Source organism: Tupaia chinensis, unplaced genomic scaffold (assembly GCF_000334495.1).
Source record: "Tupaia chinensis unplaced genomic scaffold, TupChi_1.0 Scaffold000477_1, whole genome shotgun sequence".
In the NCBI taxonomy this organism is placed as follows: domain Eukaryota; kingdom Metazoa; phylum Chordata; class Mammalia; order Scandentia; family Tupaiidae; genus Tupaia; species Tupaia belangeri.
The window spans coordinates 2,119,318-2,138,220 of NW_006159986.1; the positions used below are offsets into that span (position 1 = coordinate 2,119,318).

The 18,903-nt window shown below is 40.9% G+C and overlaps 1 protein-coding gene across 1 annotated transcript; it reads right to left on the reverse strand.

Moving 5' to 3' along the window:
* Positions 1-11,757: 11,757 nt before the first annotated feature.
* KRT25 (keratin 25) lies at positions 11,758-17,783 on the reverse strand. The gene is given in 9 exon segments (XM_006155947.2): positions 11,758-11,878; positions 12,218-12,285; positions 12,654-12,871; positions 13,566-13,691; positions 13,773-13,934; positions 16,451-16,607; positions 17,000-17,082; positions 17,360-17,668; positions 17,670-17,783. Coding segments are annotated over 9 exon segments (1,347 nt in total). The 3' UTR covers positions 11,758-11,768.
* Between the last annotated feature and the right edge of the window lie 1,120 nt (positions 17,784-18,903).

Below are 18,903 nucleotides of genomic sequence, written 5' to 3' on the forward strand. Positions count from 1 at the left end.
CTCTTCAAAACCTTAGTGTATAATTTTTGTTGTATTTTATTTATCACAGCAAATTTTTTCTCATGTATTTTTCAGTGCTGAGACAGTATCAGGAAAAATAACACATTTGTTTCCTACTGAGTAGCAACAGGGAAAGATGATTTCCTAAGTGTTGACCTAGATGTAGACTCTGGGTGGCAGATGGCTGCCTTCTCATCTCCCCCGGTTGCCAGGCAGCTGTCCTAGTTAGACACCTGGTTTCCATGTCGCTTGAGCTCCAAAGCTCACTTTGCCACCCCTCTACCTGCTTCCAAATCACTTTCTGTCACGGACTTTGCAAACGTATTTTGCTGCCCTGTAGAACCTACATGCCTCCCTAGTTTTCTGCTGTTGTTCTCCTGATAAAATCAAGATGCCGTCTGTCATCCGCTGCCAAAGACTTATGCCACCTCCATACAGCCTGGTCGCCCAAATTTCTTTCCACTGCCAAACTGTGGAGACCAGTGTAGGAGATGCCGGGGAGGAGAACATCTATGTTCCTGTTGCTGGTTGTCGCAAACTGTTCAGGAATGCTAACATCGGAAGGGGACATCTGTTCTATATTCATTCAGCAAATGATTACTGAGCATTTTTTTTTTTTTTTTTTGGTGACAGACACTTGAGCTGAGAGTAGCGCTAGCACTTTGATAGAGCTGTTAGATTTCGGCTCAGCTACCTGTGGTGTAAAGAAGCGATTGTGTAATTTTACACAATCCATACCATTTTACACAATCCATACCATTGTTTTTGTGGGAAAATATATTCAAATTCCAGAAGGTCAGCCTAGGATAGCATCTAAAAAATCCTGGAGCTACATTTTTTTTCACTTGTCATCTGTTTGCTAGCTGTGCAATCTTGAGAAAGTGATTTCACATCTCTGTGCCTCTGTTTCTTCATCTGTAAAGTGGACGTTAGTTCCTACTTCATGGGATTTTCATAAGGATTAAGTAAATTATAGTTGTAAAGGACCAAGGGCAATGCCTGGCATACTGTAGATTGTGACCATTAGTTAAATAAAAACATCTGTAAACAATGCAAGCAATACAACCCCCTTTTCAAGTGAAGACTGCTTTGTTTCTAATGACAGATGCATATAACCAATAACTGTCCTGCTCTTGCCCATTTAAAAAATCATCTGGAGATTTTAATCACTGCAACAGTTATCTCAAAAATAGAAAGCAAGATTTTAGGGCATGCCGCAATTAAAAAAGTTATTTTAAAATGTCACAAAACTATTACTTACAATAAAGAGGTTGAGGGGCTGGTAGTTAAGGGAGCCCGATCCCATATGGCTGACTGTGGTATTTGAGTCCTGCCCTGCGGTTTGGAAAACACTGGGCTCATGTGCGTGAAAAACTTAAATCCTGACAGGATGAAGAAATAGAGAAGTGATTTTGGCATGACCCTGCCCCATTCTGAGTATCTTTTTCCCTTTTCTGTCTTGATGTCTCTCGGGTAAGTGTATGTACTATAGCAAACTGAAAAAAAAAAGATGTTGAGGGAGGTAAGATAAAGAAAATAGATCTTGTTGTAGGACTCTTTACACATGAAATTCAGTATTCCACCCTTAAATACCATCTCTTTATAGTGGCTTGAACACTACCATTGTATATTATATATTTGTGATAGTTTACTTTTGGGGGGAATGAACAAACCTCCTTATGTGTGTGTAGTTTTTAAAATTAAAATGAAAAGTTCATTTAATTAATTAATTTATTATTTTTAAAGTTTTGCCATAGACATGTACACTCACTAAAGAGAGACAGAAAGGGAAAGCAAGAAATTACCCCCTGGTGGGGAGGGCATACCAACAACCTCTTTTCCATTCTTCTCTTGGGATTTTGGGCATGCACATACATGCGCCTGGCATGATTTTCAAGCTGCTAGGTCTGGGAGGTGGACCATGAAGTCGGCCATGGGGATCCAGCCACCTTAACCACCATGCCACTTGCTGGCTCTAATCCTTTTTAATGAGTACTATTTTTTACCTTTTACTCTAATTCCATCAATTTTGCTTTCAGATGCTCCTTGCAAAACAAGTTGGTGGAAGTTATAATTAAGCAAAACTTCCCATGAAATCTACCAATTTTCCTATGACTCTCTGACAATCACATGTGTTTCAATAGCCTACAAGCATTCAGTCTTAGTTTTGGTGAATTCTTTTGAATGAAGTGAGTATACTTTACCTTTTGTTTATTTGGCATTAGTCAGTAGCATAAAACTAAAATTTTTGGTTCATGTTGAATAAAAGTAATTATGTCTACTGTAAATGTTCTAAAAACATTTCATGTAAAATCCTCTCCACCCCCTTTTTGTGGAGTAAGTGTCAAGAAGTTGAGTTTTTTGAAGTCCTTTCCATATTCATGGGATGGAGCATTAGGGGGGAAGAACTTTGGGTTAGCAATTGGGGACTTGGGTTTCTGTTCTGTGCTGTCACTGAGTTGCTTTGGGACCTAGGACAAGACAGGTAACGCCTTTGATCTGGGTCTTGATCTATTCATGTAAATGGTCAGCATATTTCTTATATTATAGGGTTTTGTTTGGATCAAACTTTGTTTCTGTGTTTAATATATAAACAAAAATATAATCACTATAAAGGTAATTCTAATGCCAATATTTGTTTTCTTGAATTTCATTTCTAGACTTTAAGAAAAATAAATACATTTTTTTATGTTAGATATAAGAGTGTACTGGGCCAGCTGATGGTGTGGTTAAGGTGGCTGGTTTCACATAGCCAACTGTATAGTTTGAGTTCTGGACCTGGTGGCTTGAGGAACATGCTGTGTGTGTGTGTGTGTGTGTGTGTGCACAAAATCCTGAGAGAAAAATGGAGAAGTGATTATGGCATTGCCAAACTCCTGAAGGTGTGATTTCTTACCCACTTCCCTCCACTCCCTGTGTCTCTTTCTCGCCAGCACATGCGGCCTATAGCAAAAGGTAAATAAGTAAATAGAAGAGTGTATTCATTTTAATGTTCTTCTCCTTGCATTTCTAGGCCTAGAAACTGAGTTCTGTTCCAGAGGGGTGTGTCAGGAACCTGTGGCAAGTTTACACATACTATTTTCTGATATATTTGAAACATGCTTATTTGTCTTGGTGAATTTCCCACTCTTGCTTTAACTATCTATAAAACAGTTTCAATAAATGTAAAGTTTTGTTTAGCTTGACTTCATTATGCTTCTCACACACAAAAATCTGTCCTTGCTATGTAGTTAGAGATACCAAACATTGCTAAATTCCTCTGATTCCGAGTGGAGCATAAGTACTCTGTAGGGCGTTTCTTTTGATCTTCTTCTTTATGGAAGGGTTGAGGGGCCCTCGGTGAAAGGAGAGTGAATATTTTCCACAATTGGGTTTTACATACATGTGCGTGCAGAGGATTGACAGGGACCTGATGGATGCTAAATAATCAGGAAGGTCTCTAAGAGAGGCCTCATTTTAACAAGCTCCACTTGTTAGCAGGACCTGGATAGCCAAGGGGAATGGAGGTCTTGAGCATGCAGTGCTCATCCAATTCTGCGTGTTGGGGACAGGAGGGAATGAATGTGCTGAAGGTGAACTCTGGACTATTTGGGGGCCCTGTTGTAAGACTGCTTTTGTGAGAGTTAAGTGATCGAGTTTGGAATGTTCAGATCCTTCACATACCAACAAAAAGGTGTAGACCTTGCCTAGCTCCTAGCAGTAAACCTCCAAGCTTTGGACTGTCCTGCCTGATAGGAATATCTGTGTATACTGGAGCCTTGGGCTACACCAGAGTTCTATGCTGACAATGTGATTTATGATGGAGTCCTTGGTCTATGCTGGATCAATCTGACCTCTGGAGGGACTGCAGACTGAGCCACTAAGATGAATCATGTGGGTGCTGCCTAGGTGAATGACCCCCAGTAAAAACCCGGGACTCCAAGGTTTGGGCGAGTTTCTGTGCTTGGCAGTACTACCTCTGTGTTGTCGCTTATCCTTGCTGGGAGAATTCAACCCTGTGTTGTATGACTCCATGTGAAAGGGCAATTGGAAGCTCATGCCTGGTCTCTCCTGGGCCCGACCCCAAAGGCCTTTTGCTTTTGCTGGTTTTAATCTCATCCTTTCACTGTAGTAAGCCATAACCATTAAGCATAACATCTTTTCTGAGTTCTGTGAATTCTCCTCATGAGTCATCAAAACTGACGATGGTCTTAGGGGCCCCTGGCACACTTCTCCCAAACAGAGATCAGAGAAGGGGAAGAGCACTTCCTTTTCCCCCTTTCAGGTGGTAACTTTTAAGTAATTGTAGCATATCATGAAACTTGAAGTACCATGTATAAATACACACCTTTCCACATGAAAAAGGTTCAAAGAACCAAGATAGTTAGGCTCCTCTTCCCTTTCTGCAGTTTCAGCTACTTCCTGCCTTTGGCACCAGCTCGAGCATGTTAACCCCTTTGCCACTTGTCTCTCCCATATGAACAGAAACATCCCGGCCATGCCGGCCACCACGGTCCTGCGGGCACAGGAGTCACAAAGGGTAGGATTAGGAGCAGTGCTGCTCATTTTATTTGTAGACTTGTCATTTTGGCAGCGCATTCATTGGAATTAGGTAGTTTTCTGCTGAATAGTTTTGTTTTAGTGGCTGATTTATTCAATTAATTTCCGGAGCCTGATGGTGAAATAGTTATCATTCTCCTTTAAGAGGATCGATAAAATAGGATCTCTAGTTCTGAGTACCAGGACGATTCTGAGTCGGTCACTTTATCTCATGGGGTTGTGGCCCCTCAGGGGGACACTTGGCAGGTACTAGACAGTCTCCAAACTCTTCCTGTGTCCTCTAGGTTCTCTGATAAATGTGGCCCTGCATAGCATGGCACGCCCTCTCCTCTCAGGGAATGTAAGCTTCCTTTAGTGGCATTGGCTCCTCTGAGTCATAGCTCTAATTAAATCCTGGGAATGATTTTTGTTGTTGTTTGAAGTTTATTTACTTCAAGAGAGGGAGGAGAAGAGAGAGAGGAAAAACGACAAGTACCGTCAATGGGATCTCTTGCGTGATTCCTTCAGCTACACTTCCCCACACTGGCAGCCTCCCAGTCAGCCTAGATCGAATGTGCAAACTGACCCAGGAACCAAACCCTGAGTTTCCATATGGCCTCCTGCATTGCGGAGCATCGCGTTACCACTGCACCATTGGCTGCACTTCCTATGAATAATGCGAACACAGTCCTCACACTGCCTCTCTGTTTATTATATTAAGACGTTTATTTTTAATTGTCAGAGACCATGTACACTTGCCAGAGAGAGACAGAGACAGAGGGAGAAAGTACTTTTCCCTCCGCTCCCCTTCCACAGTCACACTGTAATTCCTTCTCTTCATTTCCCCATCCTATTGAGATTTTGGGCACACATATGTGTGATTTTTGTTTGTTTGTTTGTTTACTTATTTATTTCTACAGGGCATGTGCACTGGTCCCTTTTCCTCCATTCTCCTCTTGGGATTTTGGACATGCATGCACACACACCTGGCATGATTTTTCAAGCCACCAGGCCCAGGACTTGAACTATGGTTGGTCATGTGGGAGTCTAGTGCCTTAACCACCATGCCACTTGGTGGTCCCATTTTCTTTTTTTTTTCATAGGGTGCAGGTGCTCACTGGAGACACTGTGAGAGGGAAAATGAGAAATCATCCCTTTAAGGGAGATGGTCACACTATGATCCCGTCTCCTGAGATTTTGGGCACACATGTCTGGTGTGAGTCTCAAGCTACTGGGTCCAGGACTCAGACTAAGGGTGGCCATATGGGAGTCCAGCACCTTAACCACCATGCCACCTGCTGGCCCCTTCAGTGTGTTTTTAAGTGACTGGGGTTGGGATTTGAATCACAGTTGGCCATGTGGGATCAGACTCCCTTAACAATCGGCTACTGGTGGGCCCTCTGATTATTGTCTGTAAGGCACTTATCTGCATCTGATGTCCTCTGGTTTGCCACTTGCCTATATGCTGTTCCCCTCCACTAGTACAGAAGCTCCATGAAAGCAGGAACCAGGTTTCCTGAATTCTCACAGAACCCTGGTCCTTAGGATTGCAGTGGACACCAGTATTGCCTTCACTCAGACTGACCTGTCTATGTTCCTCTACAAAGACTGAAAGAGAAATGAGTCTGAGTTGACTATTCCACAGGAAAAAATAAATGTTCAGTTAATATTTGTGAATGCTTTCCAAGCAGTCTGGTCATATAGTTGCATGTGTTTTTAGAGAATTATTTATTTAATTTTATTTATTATTGCTATTATTATTATTTAAAGTTTGCTATAGGGCATGTGCACTCACCAGAGAGAGACAAGAGAGAAAAAGCAAGCCACCAGATCTGGGACTCATCTTGGCCATATGGGAGTCCAGCACCTCAACCACCATGCTACCTGCTGGCCCCTGATATTTGTTTTATTTTTTTAATTATTAAAAAAATTTTTTATATTTATCAGCAGGTGTTTTTTATTTATTTATTTATTTATTATTTTTTAAAAGTTTATTTATTCTTTATTTACACTTTTTAAATTTCATTTTCTTTTATACATTCAATCACATTGTTTAGCTTACAAAGTATTTCAACAAGTGAACATTTCTCCCTAGTTGAAAGCAAGTTGGAGGTGTTTGCAGAGATAAGTGAATACTATTAAGTATCAGTATCAGTGTTCTCTTCCTTCTTAGATTATTCTTATAACAACATATTCGTACATCTACTATTTGGGCAACTCCATTGCCTATGGAATTCTGTGTGAATATAAGTTTAAGCCTAAGTAGGGACAGGTGGGATTTTATAAGATTTGGTTTCCCCAGAACCAGTGGATGGCATGATGGTTGGGGCACTGGAGTCCCACATGGCTGACCATGGTTTGAGTCCCAGACCTGGCAGCTTGCATTCTCAGTTTCTTTCACTCTCTCTGGTCAAATTTAAAAAAAATCTTAAAATTAAATGAATAAATAAAATTAAATAAATAATTCTTAAAAAAATAGATTTGATTTCCCCCCAAAGTAAGACTGCATCTTGTAAGATGTCAGTGTAAATACCAGAAAATCCTCCTAATTGCTGTGAGTCAACTCTACAGTGAGCCAAGAACAAGCCAATCACATTAGGAGGAGAAACAACTTCACTGGGAGTTGGATTGTCACACAGGCTACCTGTTTTAGTGGAAGCTCAGCAAAATCTCCAAAATGTCATCTTTTCTCTACCACAAAATCATTATTAAATTTCTTTCAATTTTTTCCTTTTTTTTTTTTTTGCAGAGGGTGCATGCACTTGCCAGAGAGATAGAGAAACAGAGCTAGAGGAAAAGTGAGAAAGCGTCTCCCCACCATCATGGAGCACAGCCATGCTGCCATCCCCCTCTCCATGTTTTCCTTCTTTTTGGACTGTGGGCATGTATGTACACACACCTGAAGTGTTTTTACGTCACCAGGTCTGGGACTTGAATCACACAGTTGGCTAGGTGGGATCCAGCCACCTTAACCACCAGTCTATAGGCTGGCCCTTGTTATTTATATATTTATGTTTTTAGAGATTTTTGCTATAAGACATGTGCCCTTGCCAGAGAGATAGATGGAGCAACAGAAAATGAGAAATCACCCCCCGGGGTAATGGCCACACCACAATCCCTTCTCCTCTATTCTCCTCTTGGGACTTCAGGCAGCATGCACACGTGCCTGGCAGGATTTTCCTGCACTCAGCCACTTGGGAGTCCAGCACCCCAATCACTACTACGTCATCTGCTGGCCCCTCGTGGCCTTTGTTATTAAATTTCAAAAATGCTTTCCAGATGAAGTAGCGTTATTATTGAACAAGAACTTTATTGCTGAGGAAATTCTTGATTATTGTTACTAAATGAATGGGAACAGTGGCAAGGAACCCAAAGGGCATAAAGTAAAAAAAAAAAAAAGTTTATATTTGGCATGCATGTCTTTTTGGCACACATTTCTAGAGATTGCACTGTTTGTTCTGGAAACTTGTGACACTCTTTTCTGTTTTTGTTTTTTAGAGAGATTTTTGCTGTAGGACACATGTGCTCACTGGAGAGACAGAGAGGGACGGAGAGACAGAAAGCGAGAAATCACATCCCCTGAGGGATGGCCACGCTGCAATCCCTTCTCCTTTATTTTCCTCTTGGGATTTTGGGCATGCATATACCTGCCTGGTGTCTTTCTAGCAGTCAGGTCCAAGACTCAACTGTGGTTGACCATGTGGGAGTCCAGCGATGTCACTCTTATGTCATCTATTGGTCCCGTGACCCTCTTTTCGGACTTACATGACCTCTGCATCCTTCTGGATCCCTCTGACATGCTTCTGTAATTCTCCTCTATCTGCATCCTTCTCCACTGCTCAGTGTATTCCTTCCTGACCTCTGATGTTAACCTTTTGCAGAATTTTTAAAATAATTATTTATTTAATTTTATTTATTACTGTTATTATTATTTTAATTTGCTTTAGGGCATGTATGCTCACCCAAGAAAGACAGAGAGAAAGAACGGGAAAGTGAGGAAGCAAGATGTCAGGTCCGTGACTTGAACCACAGTCAGCCATGTGGGAGTCCAGCCCCTTCACCACCACATCGTCTGCTGGCCCGAGTTCTTCTTTCTTATCTCTTTTCAGGGTCTGTGTGGTCATCTCTTTGTGGAATCTAAAACCCCCTGGTGTGCTATGTCTTGCTCTGGTTCTTTCTCTTCCTACCAGGAAATTAGTTCACTGTCCTCACCTTAGTGCCCATGTTCCAAACAAAACTCCTCCAGTGGACCTACTGTGGCTCCCTTTTCTTCTCAAGGACTCATGTGTGCCTCTCTACCTTTCTCCTCTGCCATCAGAGAAATGCAAGGGTTGGCTGGAAGGAAGGACCAGAGTGCCCTCTTTCAGGTCAAGTCTGTTACTTTACAAAAATTCATTTGGAACTGTTAATGGACACCAAGCTGGTGCAAGGCATTTGCAATACGGGGCAGGACACACTTTGCAGTATGGTGGGGAGCTGGTCAAGTGTATGCAGAGTAAGCTGTCCTTCCTTTACAAGCTTGTGGCCTGGTTACAGGAAATGAGTAATGTGACTCATCACAACCCTGATCTTTCATCGTTTTACCCATCAACTTCAATTTGATATATATTTCCAATCTAAAACATTACCTCTGGTTTCAGGTGCATATTATATTTATCCATTTGTTTATTTATTTATTGGAGAGGTTTTTGCTACAGGGCACGCATGCTCACCAGAAAGACAGAGACAGAGAGACAGAAAGTGAGAAATCCCCCCGAGGGGGAATGGCCACGCCTCAATCCCTTCTCCTTCAATCTCCTCTCAGGATCTTGGGCATGCATGCACATGCACCTGGTGTGAGTTTAAATCACTGGTTCTGGGACTTGAACTGTGATAAACTACATGGGAGTCCAGCGACATAGCCATTACGCCAACTGCTGGTTCCTTCATCCGTTTATTAAGACATTTACCAAACATTTAATGTGTGCCTACCAGATGCCAGGCACCGTTCTAGTTGCTGGAAATACAATGTTGAACAAAATAGGCAATATCCCTGCCCTTACACAGCTTACTCCAATGCAGGGAAAGGAACAACACACAAGAAGGAAAATAAATAAGCAAGATCATTTCTGATGGTGGTGAATGTTCCGAAGGAAATGAGAGAAGAAGATGTACTGGTGATTTTTGCTAGAGTCATTAGTGAGAGCTCTTATGACAAAAATGATCAGAAGGAATTAGCCATAGGAAGAACTGGGGAAAGAGCTTTCAGGCAGAAACAGCTACTGCAAAGGCCCTGAGGCAGGAATGAGCTTGTGGTATTCAAGGAATAAAATGAGGAGCAATATGATTTTAGCTGAGGCTGAAGATGAGGGTATGAGATATACGTAAAGAAATAAACACAGCCAGGCTGGATAGGGCTCCAGAAGTCTTAGGCAGATATTTTTATTTAATCCTAGCTACCACAGGAATCCATTGGAGGATTTTAAGAAGAGCAGCAATGTGTGTGTGTGCGTGTGTGTATAAAATTAATATATATATGTATATACATAAAAGTGTATATTTCAGCCATTGTGCATGTGTGTAAGTCATCTTTAAAAGGAACAGTCAGTGATATGCTAAATGTTTAATAATCAGCTTGCAGGAGAGGAAGCAGTCCTGAGTTTTGCGTTTCTGGGTACTTTCTTAATGACTGATAACAAGTTACTGAAGTGACATCACTAAATAGGGAGTTGGGAAGAGATGTGCAAAATAGGCCCTCATGAGATGGTAAAAGTAGTTCTTGCACACCACAAGGTGTGATTTACACAGGTAAGTGAAAATGCACCTACTTTAGGTGTGAAGGATTCCCATTCAGAAGCATCATTCTAGTAATGGGTCAAGTTTTGACAATAGCAGGTACAGAGTGGTATAGATTGCCTTAGCATTTACACAATGATAAAATATTTTTTTCTGAGTGTAATTGTCACTGAGACTGTAGATGTTTTTGTTTCACATACTCTGATGGGGGACATACTCAGGTGTTTTGGCGCTAGTGGCCTCTGGCTAAGATCAGAAGACAATACAAATATTTCAGAGATAATTGTAGCACTCTTGAATAATTCCATTATCTTTTTTTGTTTAATATTTTAAAATGGAGTGGAAAAAGGATTTTCATGAGTGGATTATAATGTGGATAACTTATTCATAGAAGAATGAGGTCCACTAAGTATCCAGGGGTAATACTTGATCTGAGAAATGTATGTTTTTAATTAATCTAGTTTACTTCCCTTTATTAGGGATGAACCAACTGGTCAAGAGAGTTCCAAACATCAGCTGTAACTTTGTAAGGCAAGCGGATGACTCTACTAACATAACTCCACTAATACAACTAATCCAGGACTTTTCTGTAACTGCTCTCATATTTGTTATGTCGTTTAAATATACATCTAATGGGAAATGAGACTTGAATATTAATTATAGTAAGTATTGAGCACTAAGGTGCTTATTGTGCACTTACCCCACAAGTATACAATAATTCATTTATTTGTTACAATGACCATTTGAAAGAAGTAATTTTAGCATCTCCATTTACAGATGAAGAACCTGAAATGTACCACATTTTAGCTAGGGAATAGATTGGGGCCAGCAGGTGGCATGGTGGTTAAGGTGAACTCCCACATGGCCATCCACAGTTCGAGTTCTGACTTCGAAGCTTGCTTTCTCACTTTTCTCTTTCTCTCTGTCTCTCTCTGGTGAGCATGTGTGAGTAAGTTGAAAAAGATAATAATAATAAAATTTAATAAATGATTCTTGAAAAAAGAAAGGGAATAGGCTTCTTATTATGTTGAAGTATGACAGACTGGGGATTTAAGTGGAAGTATTTTTATTCCTTCTGAATTTTTCTCATTTTGAATTATTGGGAAAGCCTCATTGGACTCTAGGGGGCAACTCTGCAAATTATTTTTTAAAAATTTCACATAAATTAAGAGCTATTAGGTGTTCATACATCTATACCAGAGAACATAAACATTTTAAAGATAAGGCAATACTACTAGTGATAACTTGCTAAAGGAAGGTTTATTGAATGCAAAGATTTAACAACAGATTTCTATAGGGTAATCAAACAAGTAATCTATTTGTGTGTGACATTCTTCCAGATGAATGGGGAAATATTGTTATTGATTGCCCAGAAAAAGAAAGTAACAGAAAGACAACAGGACAGACATTTTTCTTAGACTTGCATATTTTCCCTGACAGATGCATAATGCCTTTTTTCCTTGTTATGCCTCAAATTAATTGCTTTGAGATTTCTCTTCCAGAGAGTGGAGCCTGGTAGTTAGAATTTTGCTGCGTTGATCTACTTCCTCAAGAACTTTCTTGACCACTATGGCTTTGGCTGGGTCTGAAAAATGAAAATTTAAAAGACTCTTAGAGAGTTAAAAAAAGATAAATAAGAAATTGTTTCCCTTAACAGAATAATAGGACTAGTATATAGATACACTAAGTAGGAAGTCTAATCACTTAGACTCATTCTTAGTGAATTTTGATGACCAGGTTAGGAAAAAACATGGCGGCGTGTTACATGTACTTTGGTTAGAAATAGCACATATCACTGAAGGTGTATATCTAGCACACTGGAGTATCTAGTACAAATCTATCCTTTGGCCATGGTTATATAAAAAGAAGCTGTGCCTTGAAAATGAAGTAGTATAGTATAGCATCAGAATTTCATTTTCATTACCTTTGACTTGATTTCCCATATTTCCAGAACCATAATCTTTAGACTTGTAACTTCCAGATTTACAAGCCCTGTGGAAAAAAAATACCAAAACAGCCATTTAGAGAGAACTTCTTCAAGTCTAGGTTCATCATAGGATTTCCTTTAGCTCCTTGCTGAGAACATATTCAGTCGAGATAACATTTTCAGCTGAAACGACTCCATTGTGGCATTGAGAAGTGATATTTTAAATTTTCATATGGTAAACACAGGGCTTTTTGCATTGTGGTTTTGTAAGGTAGTGTTAATTTGTAGCTTGCCAGGAGAGTATTATGTTTACCATTCAGTGTTTATGATAATAAATTCAGCCACATTAGTTCATATCTACTTTCCAGGGATCTACGTATTAAGTAGATCGATTTCAATACTTTACATTTTCCCTGTACATTATTTTACCTACCCGTCATCTCCTCCTATGAGGAGGCAGTAGGTCTCGATTTCCTTTTCCAGGTGGACCTTGATGTCCAGAAGCTGCTCATACTCGAGTTTCTGGCCCTCGGTCTCGGTTCTGACCTGGTGCAGCTGCTCCTCCAGGGCCCCGATCTGAGCCTGGATCTGGGCCAGCTGCGTGCAGTAGTTGCCCTCGGTCTCTGTCAGGGAGCACTCCAGGGAGTGTTTCTGTCAGGAAACAAAAATGACAGCCTAAGATAGATACACGGATACATAGAACTTCCTTTCTTTTCCTCTCTCTCTCCCTCCTCCCTTCCTCCCTTTCTCCCTCCGTTCCTCCCTTCCTTCCCATCTCTCTCTCTCTGCTTTCTTTCTTTGCCAGAGGGTGTGTGTCAGACAGAGAGAGTGAAAAAGCACCCCCCCCATGGGGGTGTGATGACACTGCAATCTCCATCCCATCAGGGTTTGGGCACCAACACACGCACCTGCCCAGAGCATTTTTCAAGCTACTGGGTGGAATCCAAACCGCTGTCGCCTATGTGGGATTCGGCTCCTTACAGGACTTAACCACTGTGCTACAGAGCTGGCCCTTCCAAAACTTTCTTTGAAATAGGATTTTTCTCTTTTTATTAACTTTTACCTGTACTTGTTTCAGATTTCATATTGACACAGAGTTAGGATGACTCTCCAACTGCTGAAAATGAGCACATCTTTCTCTTTGGTAATGGTCTAGTCTTTAATCAGTCTAAAGACTAACATTGCTGCTCTAGCTGTTGTAGATACAATTCTATTATGTTTGCAGATAATTATGAAAATATATTATTGTGGAAAAATGACCTTTTCAATACTGATAAAGGCTTTAAAACCATCCGGCAGGTATGTAAAATGATAGGAAATGGCAAGAAACCATTTTTTTTCATACCGTGGCCAAGAGAGACTGCAGTTCGATCTCCAGGGTTTGAAGCGTGCGCTTCATTTCTGTCAGCTCATTCCGGGCGGAGGTGGTGGCTCCGACATCCTCAGTGATCTGCTGCTGCAGCGAAGCGCTCTGAAAAGTGAGGGAGCACATCTTAGCTTTGTGAACGCCACTAGAAGGCAGAGGAATTTTTTTTCCCTAGTGGAGACTCACCTTTTCATTGAACCAGGCCTCTGCATCCCTGCGGTTCTGCTCGGCGAGGGCTTCGTACTCTGCGCGCATGTTGTTCAGCAGAACCGTGAGGTCCACGCCGGGTGCAGCGTTCATCTCCACGTTCACGTTGCCTCCAGCTGCGCACTGCAGAACTTGCATTTCCTAGAGGCAGAAAGGGTTCAGCTCGCTGATGTGGGAATCTCACAGGAAGTCTAGAAGCTCAGCTCTAAAAGGAGTCTTAAGAGTTGATCTCTCCCCCGGGGCGTGCAATGACTCGCTCCCTCTACATTTCCTATTTCCTGTCCAGTTGACTTAGTTCTTGAGATGGTGAACTCAGTCCTCATGAAGTAGCCCTTTTCACGCTGGACGAGTTTGTACTGGTCCTAGAGCTCTTCATGACGGTGAGACAAACTCCTGCTCCCATCACTCCTATTCATTGGATTTAGTTCTGCTACCCATATAACTCCTTTTCTAAAGAAAGTCCTCACAATACTTCAAGTGAAATTGTTCTCCATCTCTTACTCTATTCACATGTAGTGTGAATGTTTCCACCTTTTTGGACTGGTCTTCATTCTACCATTAGAAGTGTTTTCAACTGTTCTCAACTGTTCAGGATGAATAGACAGCATGAATGTAGTCAGAGGGCCAACCTGCATCATTCTGAAGAACTGAAAAGTTACAAATAAACTAAATGAAAGAACATCTTCCTCTAAAGAATCCCACCTGGGTTCCAGCAGGTGGCTAATGGTGAAGGTGCTATACTCCCACATAGTCCTTCAGGGTGAAGTCCTGGACCTGGGGCTTGCTTTCTCATTTTCCCCCTCTCTCTCTCTGTCTCTGTCTGGTGAGTACCTGTGCCCTCTAGCAAATTGCAGAATAATAATTAAAAAATACAGTTAAATACATAATAACGAACAACAACCAAAAAAGAATCCCAACTGTCCATTAAGCTGTTGATAGCACAGTGGCACGATGTGATAATAGTGTCAGGTTGGAATTTACTGTCTGAATTCTGGTTCTGCCCTGCAGTGGTTGTGTGAATTTCGGAAAGTTGCTTAACTTCTCTAAGTTTTTATTTACTTATATGAAATTGAGAATAATTAAGAATCCCTCTGGGGGTTGTATGTGAAAGAACCAGTCATAATAAGACAGTAATACTGCCTGCATATAACTACTAAGTTGGCTATTATGATTATCATCATCCTCGTGGAAGCTGGAATCTAGTTTATAGCCAAAGTCTACACAGTGTCCATTTGAGCTGCGTGCTGTTAGGAAGCAGTCAGTCAGTGCTAAGAGCATGGATGGTAGCATCATTGCTAAGGTCTTTTTTAAAAAATTTTATTTATTTATTTTTTAGGTTTTTGCTTTAGGGTAGTGCACTCACTAGAGAGAGAGACAGAGACAGTGAGAGGGAAAGTGAGAAATCACCCCTTAGAGGGTGAGGGGGGTGGTGACACCACGATCCCTTCTCTCTTATTCTTCTCTTGGGATATTGAGATATTGGGCACACATGCTCACATGCCTGGCATAATTTTCAAGCCACAAGGTCCAGGACTTGAACTGTAGTTGGTCATGTGAGAGTCCAGTGATGTAACCGCTAGGCTATCTGCTGGCCCCTATGGTTGACCTTAATGATGGTAACTGAGCTTCCTGTGCTCGCCACAGCAAATCCCTCAGGCTGTAATAGCATTGCTTTTTCCTTCCTGGTTGACCCTATACCTTTTCTATGTCCATATGTGGTTTTTACTTCTGAGGATTTAGTGGAAACTTCCCCAGTTTAAGAAAAAAAAAAAAGATGTATATGGGTTGCCTGTAAGTGAGGCATAAAACAACTGTTTTCAATTCATCAAAAATTTATTGAGGAACTGCATGGACTATGAGCATACTTGAATGCACAGAGTTAAGTAAATGTTGTTTTTCAAATAGTTATATTTATAAGACAGCCTCATGACTAATCAAACAGCATCTTAGCTTGATTTCCTGCTTTAAGCATTTGGCTTGATTGTGGAAGTCTTTCGGCTGTTTAGAAATATCAAATTCATTTTCAAGAAATGAGCATTTTCTTCTCTTTTAAGAAAATAGTGGCACTCAAAGCAATTCCAAAGATGTAATGGCTGCATGATCCGACTTTGAATCTAACTTCTAGCAGTGACCACTTTGCATCTACACCATCTGCTTGAAAGTGTAAATTCTGGTGTAACAGTTTAATTTCAGTCTCATTACTTTTATAGCCATACTATGAAGAATCTGTATTAATGTTAAGTATATATACTTAATGTGCATATGAAGTAAAGGTTTCAGTGATTTAAATCTGCCACTGCTAGATAGAAATTTAGTTTTCCTTGGATGTCTTTAAGTACGTTTCTTTTACACAATTAGATGCAATCTCCTAAGTGGACCATTTTAACCTAGCTATAATTACATAGCCAAACACTGCTCTTACAACTCTGATTGGTCTGGAAAGCATGATTCTTTTCGCTTCCCATGGGAAACTTGATGAGAGATCAAGGGTGAATTTGCATAATTATTCTACCCTTGTAAAGACAACTCAGCCCTCGTGACTGTCTGACAATGGGTCTTCAGGGTCAACTTCTTACTTAAGAGGTTAAGTACCTCATCTCCTATTAAATAGATGGTATCTGCAGAGGGATAGCAAAATTCAAGTAGTCAACTCTCACCTCTTTATGGTTCTTTTTGAGGTAAGTCATCTCCTCACTCAGGGTTTCATACTGTATCTCCAGGTCCGTTCTGCAGAGGGTTATTTCATCCAAAACTCTGCGCAACCCGTTGACATCAGCCTCTACACTCTGGTGAAGAGCCAGCTCGTTTTCATACCTTAAAGAGTGTTCATGATTTTCCAGCTTGTCACATGATTGGAGACATAGTCACCAATCAATGATAAACGCTAGGATTCTGGAATTTTGAAGTGGCAGATTTGGCCACAAGAGATCTTTTAAAATTTTCTTGTATAATAACTACAATTTAAAAAGTTTTTTTTAGCTATTTGACAGAACATCTTGGGTATTGGGCACTAGTTGTATAGCAGTTCATACTTTCTCTTGAATAACCAAACAATAAGAAAACACATTCTTAAATGAAAAGAAATCCAAGTGTTTTACACTTTTAGAATAAAAGTTGATAATATTTAACGGAGGGATTAAAGAATACATTTGATTGAGTGCTTTGTATTAATCAGCATGAATTCTTTTCACTTGGTGTCTACTTACTTGAGTCGGAAGTCGTCAGCTGTCAGCCTGGCATTATCGATCTGTAGAACAGCATTTGCATTGCTGGTAGTGGAAGCAATGATCTAGAAATAGGGGGTTTGACTTTTTAAAGGCCATTTTTCACAACCAAAAGTACTAAAAAATTTTTTTTAGATTAGAAAACGGAAGTAATACAATTAATTCAGTTACTAGATAGTGACATTTTTATCATGAAGTTAACCAGCTGAATCTTAATACTTATTTCCAGTGACTGAAATTCCCTTTAAGAAATCATAAGTAGGGATGATAAAATATTTTAGAATTCAGGTAAGAAGGGAAAAGAACATTTAGAAATGAAAGTACATAAGTAAAATTTCTTACCTGATTTTTAAGATCATCGATAATTGGGAAATATCTACTATAGTCATGATCAAGACCACGGCAAGAGCCAGGCCCAAATTTCTCATACCAGCCCTTGATCTTCTGCTCTAGGTCTGCATTTGCCTCCTCCAGAGCTCGCACGTTGTCTAGGTAGGAGGCCAGGCGATCGTTGAGGTTTTGCATGGTCACCTTCTCATTTCCGGAAAGGAGGCCCCCCTCATTCACAGTAAAGCCAGCACAGGAACTGGCTCCCCCTACATTTCCTCCTGATGAGCTACCCCCAAAGGCACAAGAGAAACCACTTCCAATTCGTGCCGCAAGCATTTCCAGCCCCAAAGCTGGCTCCTCCACCAGAAAGCCGGAGCGATCCTGCAGTGGTACGGGGACCAGACCTCCTGGATCCACTGGAAAGTCGGAGAGACATGATGTCAAGGCAGGCACGTTGCAGAACTGTATTCGTGAAAGTCAGAATGGAGTGCCTTCTCGTCTTCACTACTTTGTTTGCCTTTTTATAGACAATCCCCAGTTGTGTTCTGGATGAAATTCTGCCTACCTAGAGTAAAACATGGCTTGCCAGCCTCAGCAAGTTGGCATAATTGGATGATCTCTCCTAATTAGTAACTAACTTTGCTGGGCTCACTTCTGTAGGAGAGCAGGCACCCTCAGGTTGGTGGTTATCTGAGAAATGGGTCTGGGTGGAGCAATGTCAGATTCATTATTACATTTGTAAATTGCGAGTGAGTCATTCTTCACTTCCATCCTTAGAAGATAAAGCTCACCGGTCCATTATAGAATAAAGATTGGGCATCATGGTTTTGGACTATTATGCCAAGGCAGGTTCTATTGTTTCTGAGACCTTTTCTGCTTTTATTTTCACAATTCTTTTCATTCTAAGCAGAGAATAAAACTATAATCACTGGTTTTCCAACTTGGTCCTTTGATCATCAGTTTTCTTTTTTAATTTTTAAAAATAATTCCTCTTGGGACCAACAGTTGGAGTAATAGCTGTGTCACTGGACTCCCACATAGTTGACCATGGTTGGTGTCCCAGACCCGGTAGCTTAACTCACACCGGGCGCGTGTGTGTGCGTGCCCAAGATCCCGGGAAGAGAATGGAGGAAAAGGGATTGCAGCATGGCCATTCCTCCTGGGCGGGGGTGGGTGGGGTGGGGGTGGGGGTTATTTCTCGCTTTCTGTCTCTCTGCCTTTCTGGTGAGTGCACACGCCCTATAGCAAAAACCTCTCAAAAAAATTTCCTCTTGGAACTGTTTCCAATGGGAGGTTAACTTCCGTTTTGGCTGTCATGTGTGCTGTATTTTGTTGACACTTATAACTGGGGGTAATTGTCCTCCTCTTATCCATTTTGGTAATTAGAAACACACCCCTAAATTGCTGTTTTGATTTGTGGGTATTTCGAAGGATATTATCTTATTTCCTGACCCTGCAACATTTGAAGCAAACCTGGAAGGAACTATTGCCATCTGTCTTTACTTGACTGTGGTTTAACACAAGTGAAAGTAATCAGTAAGCTATTTACTAGGTAT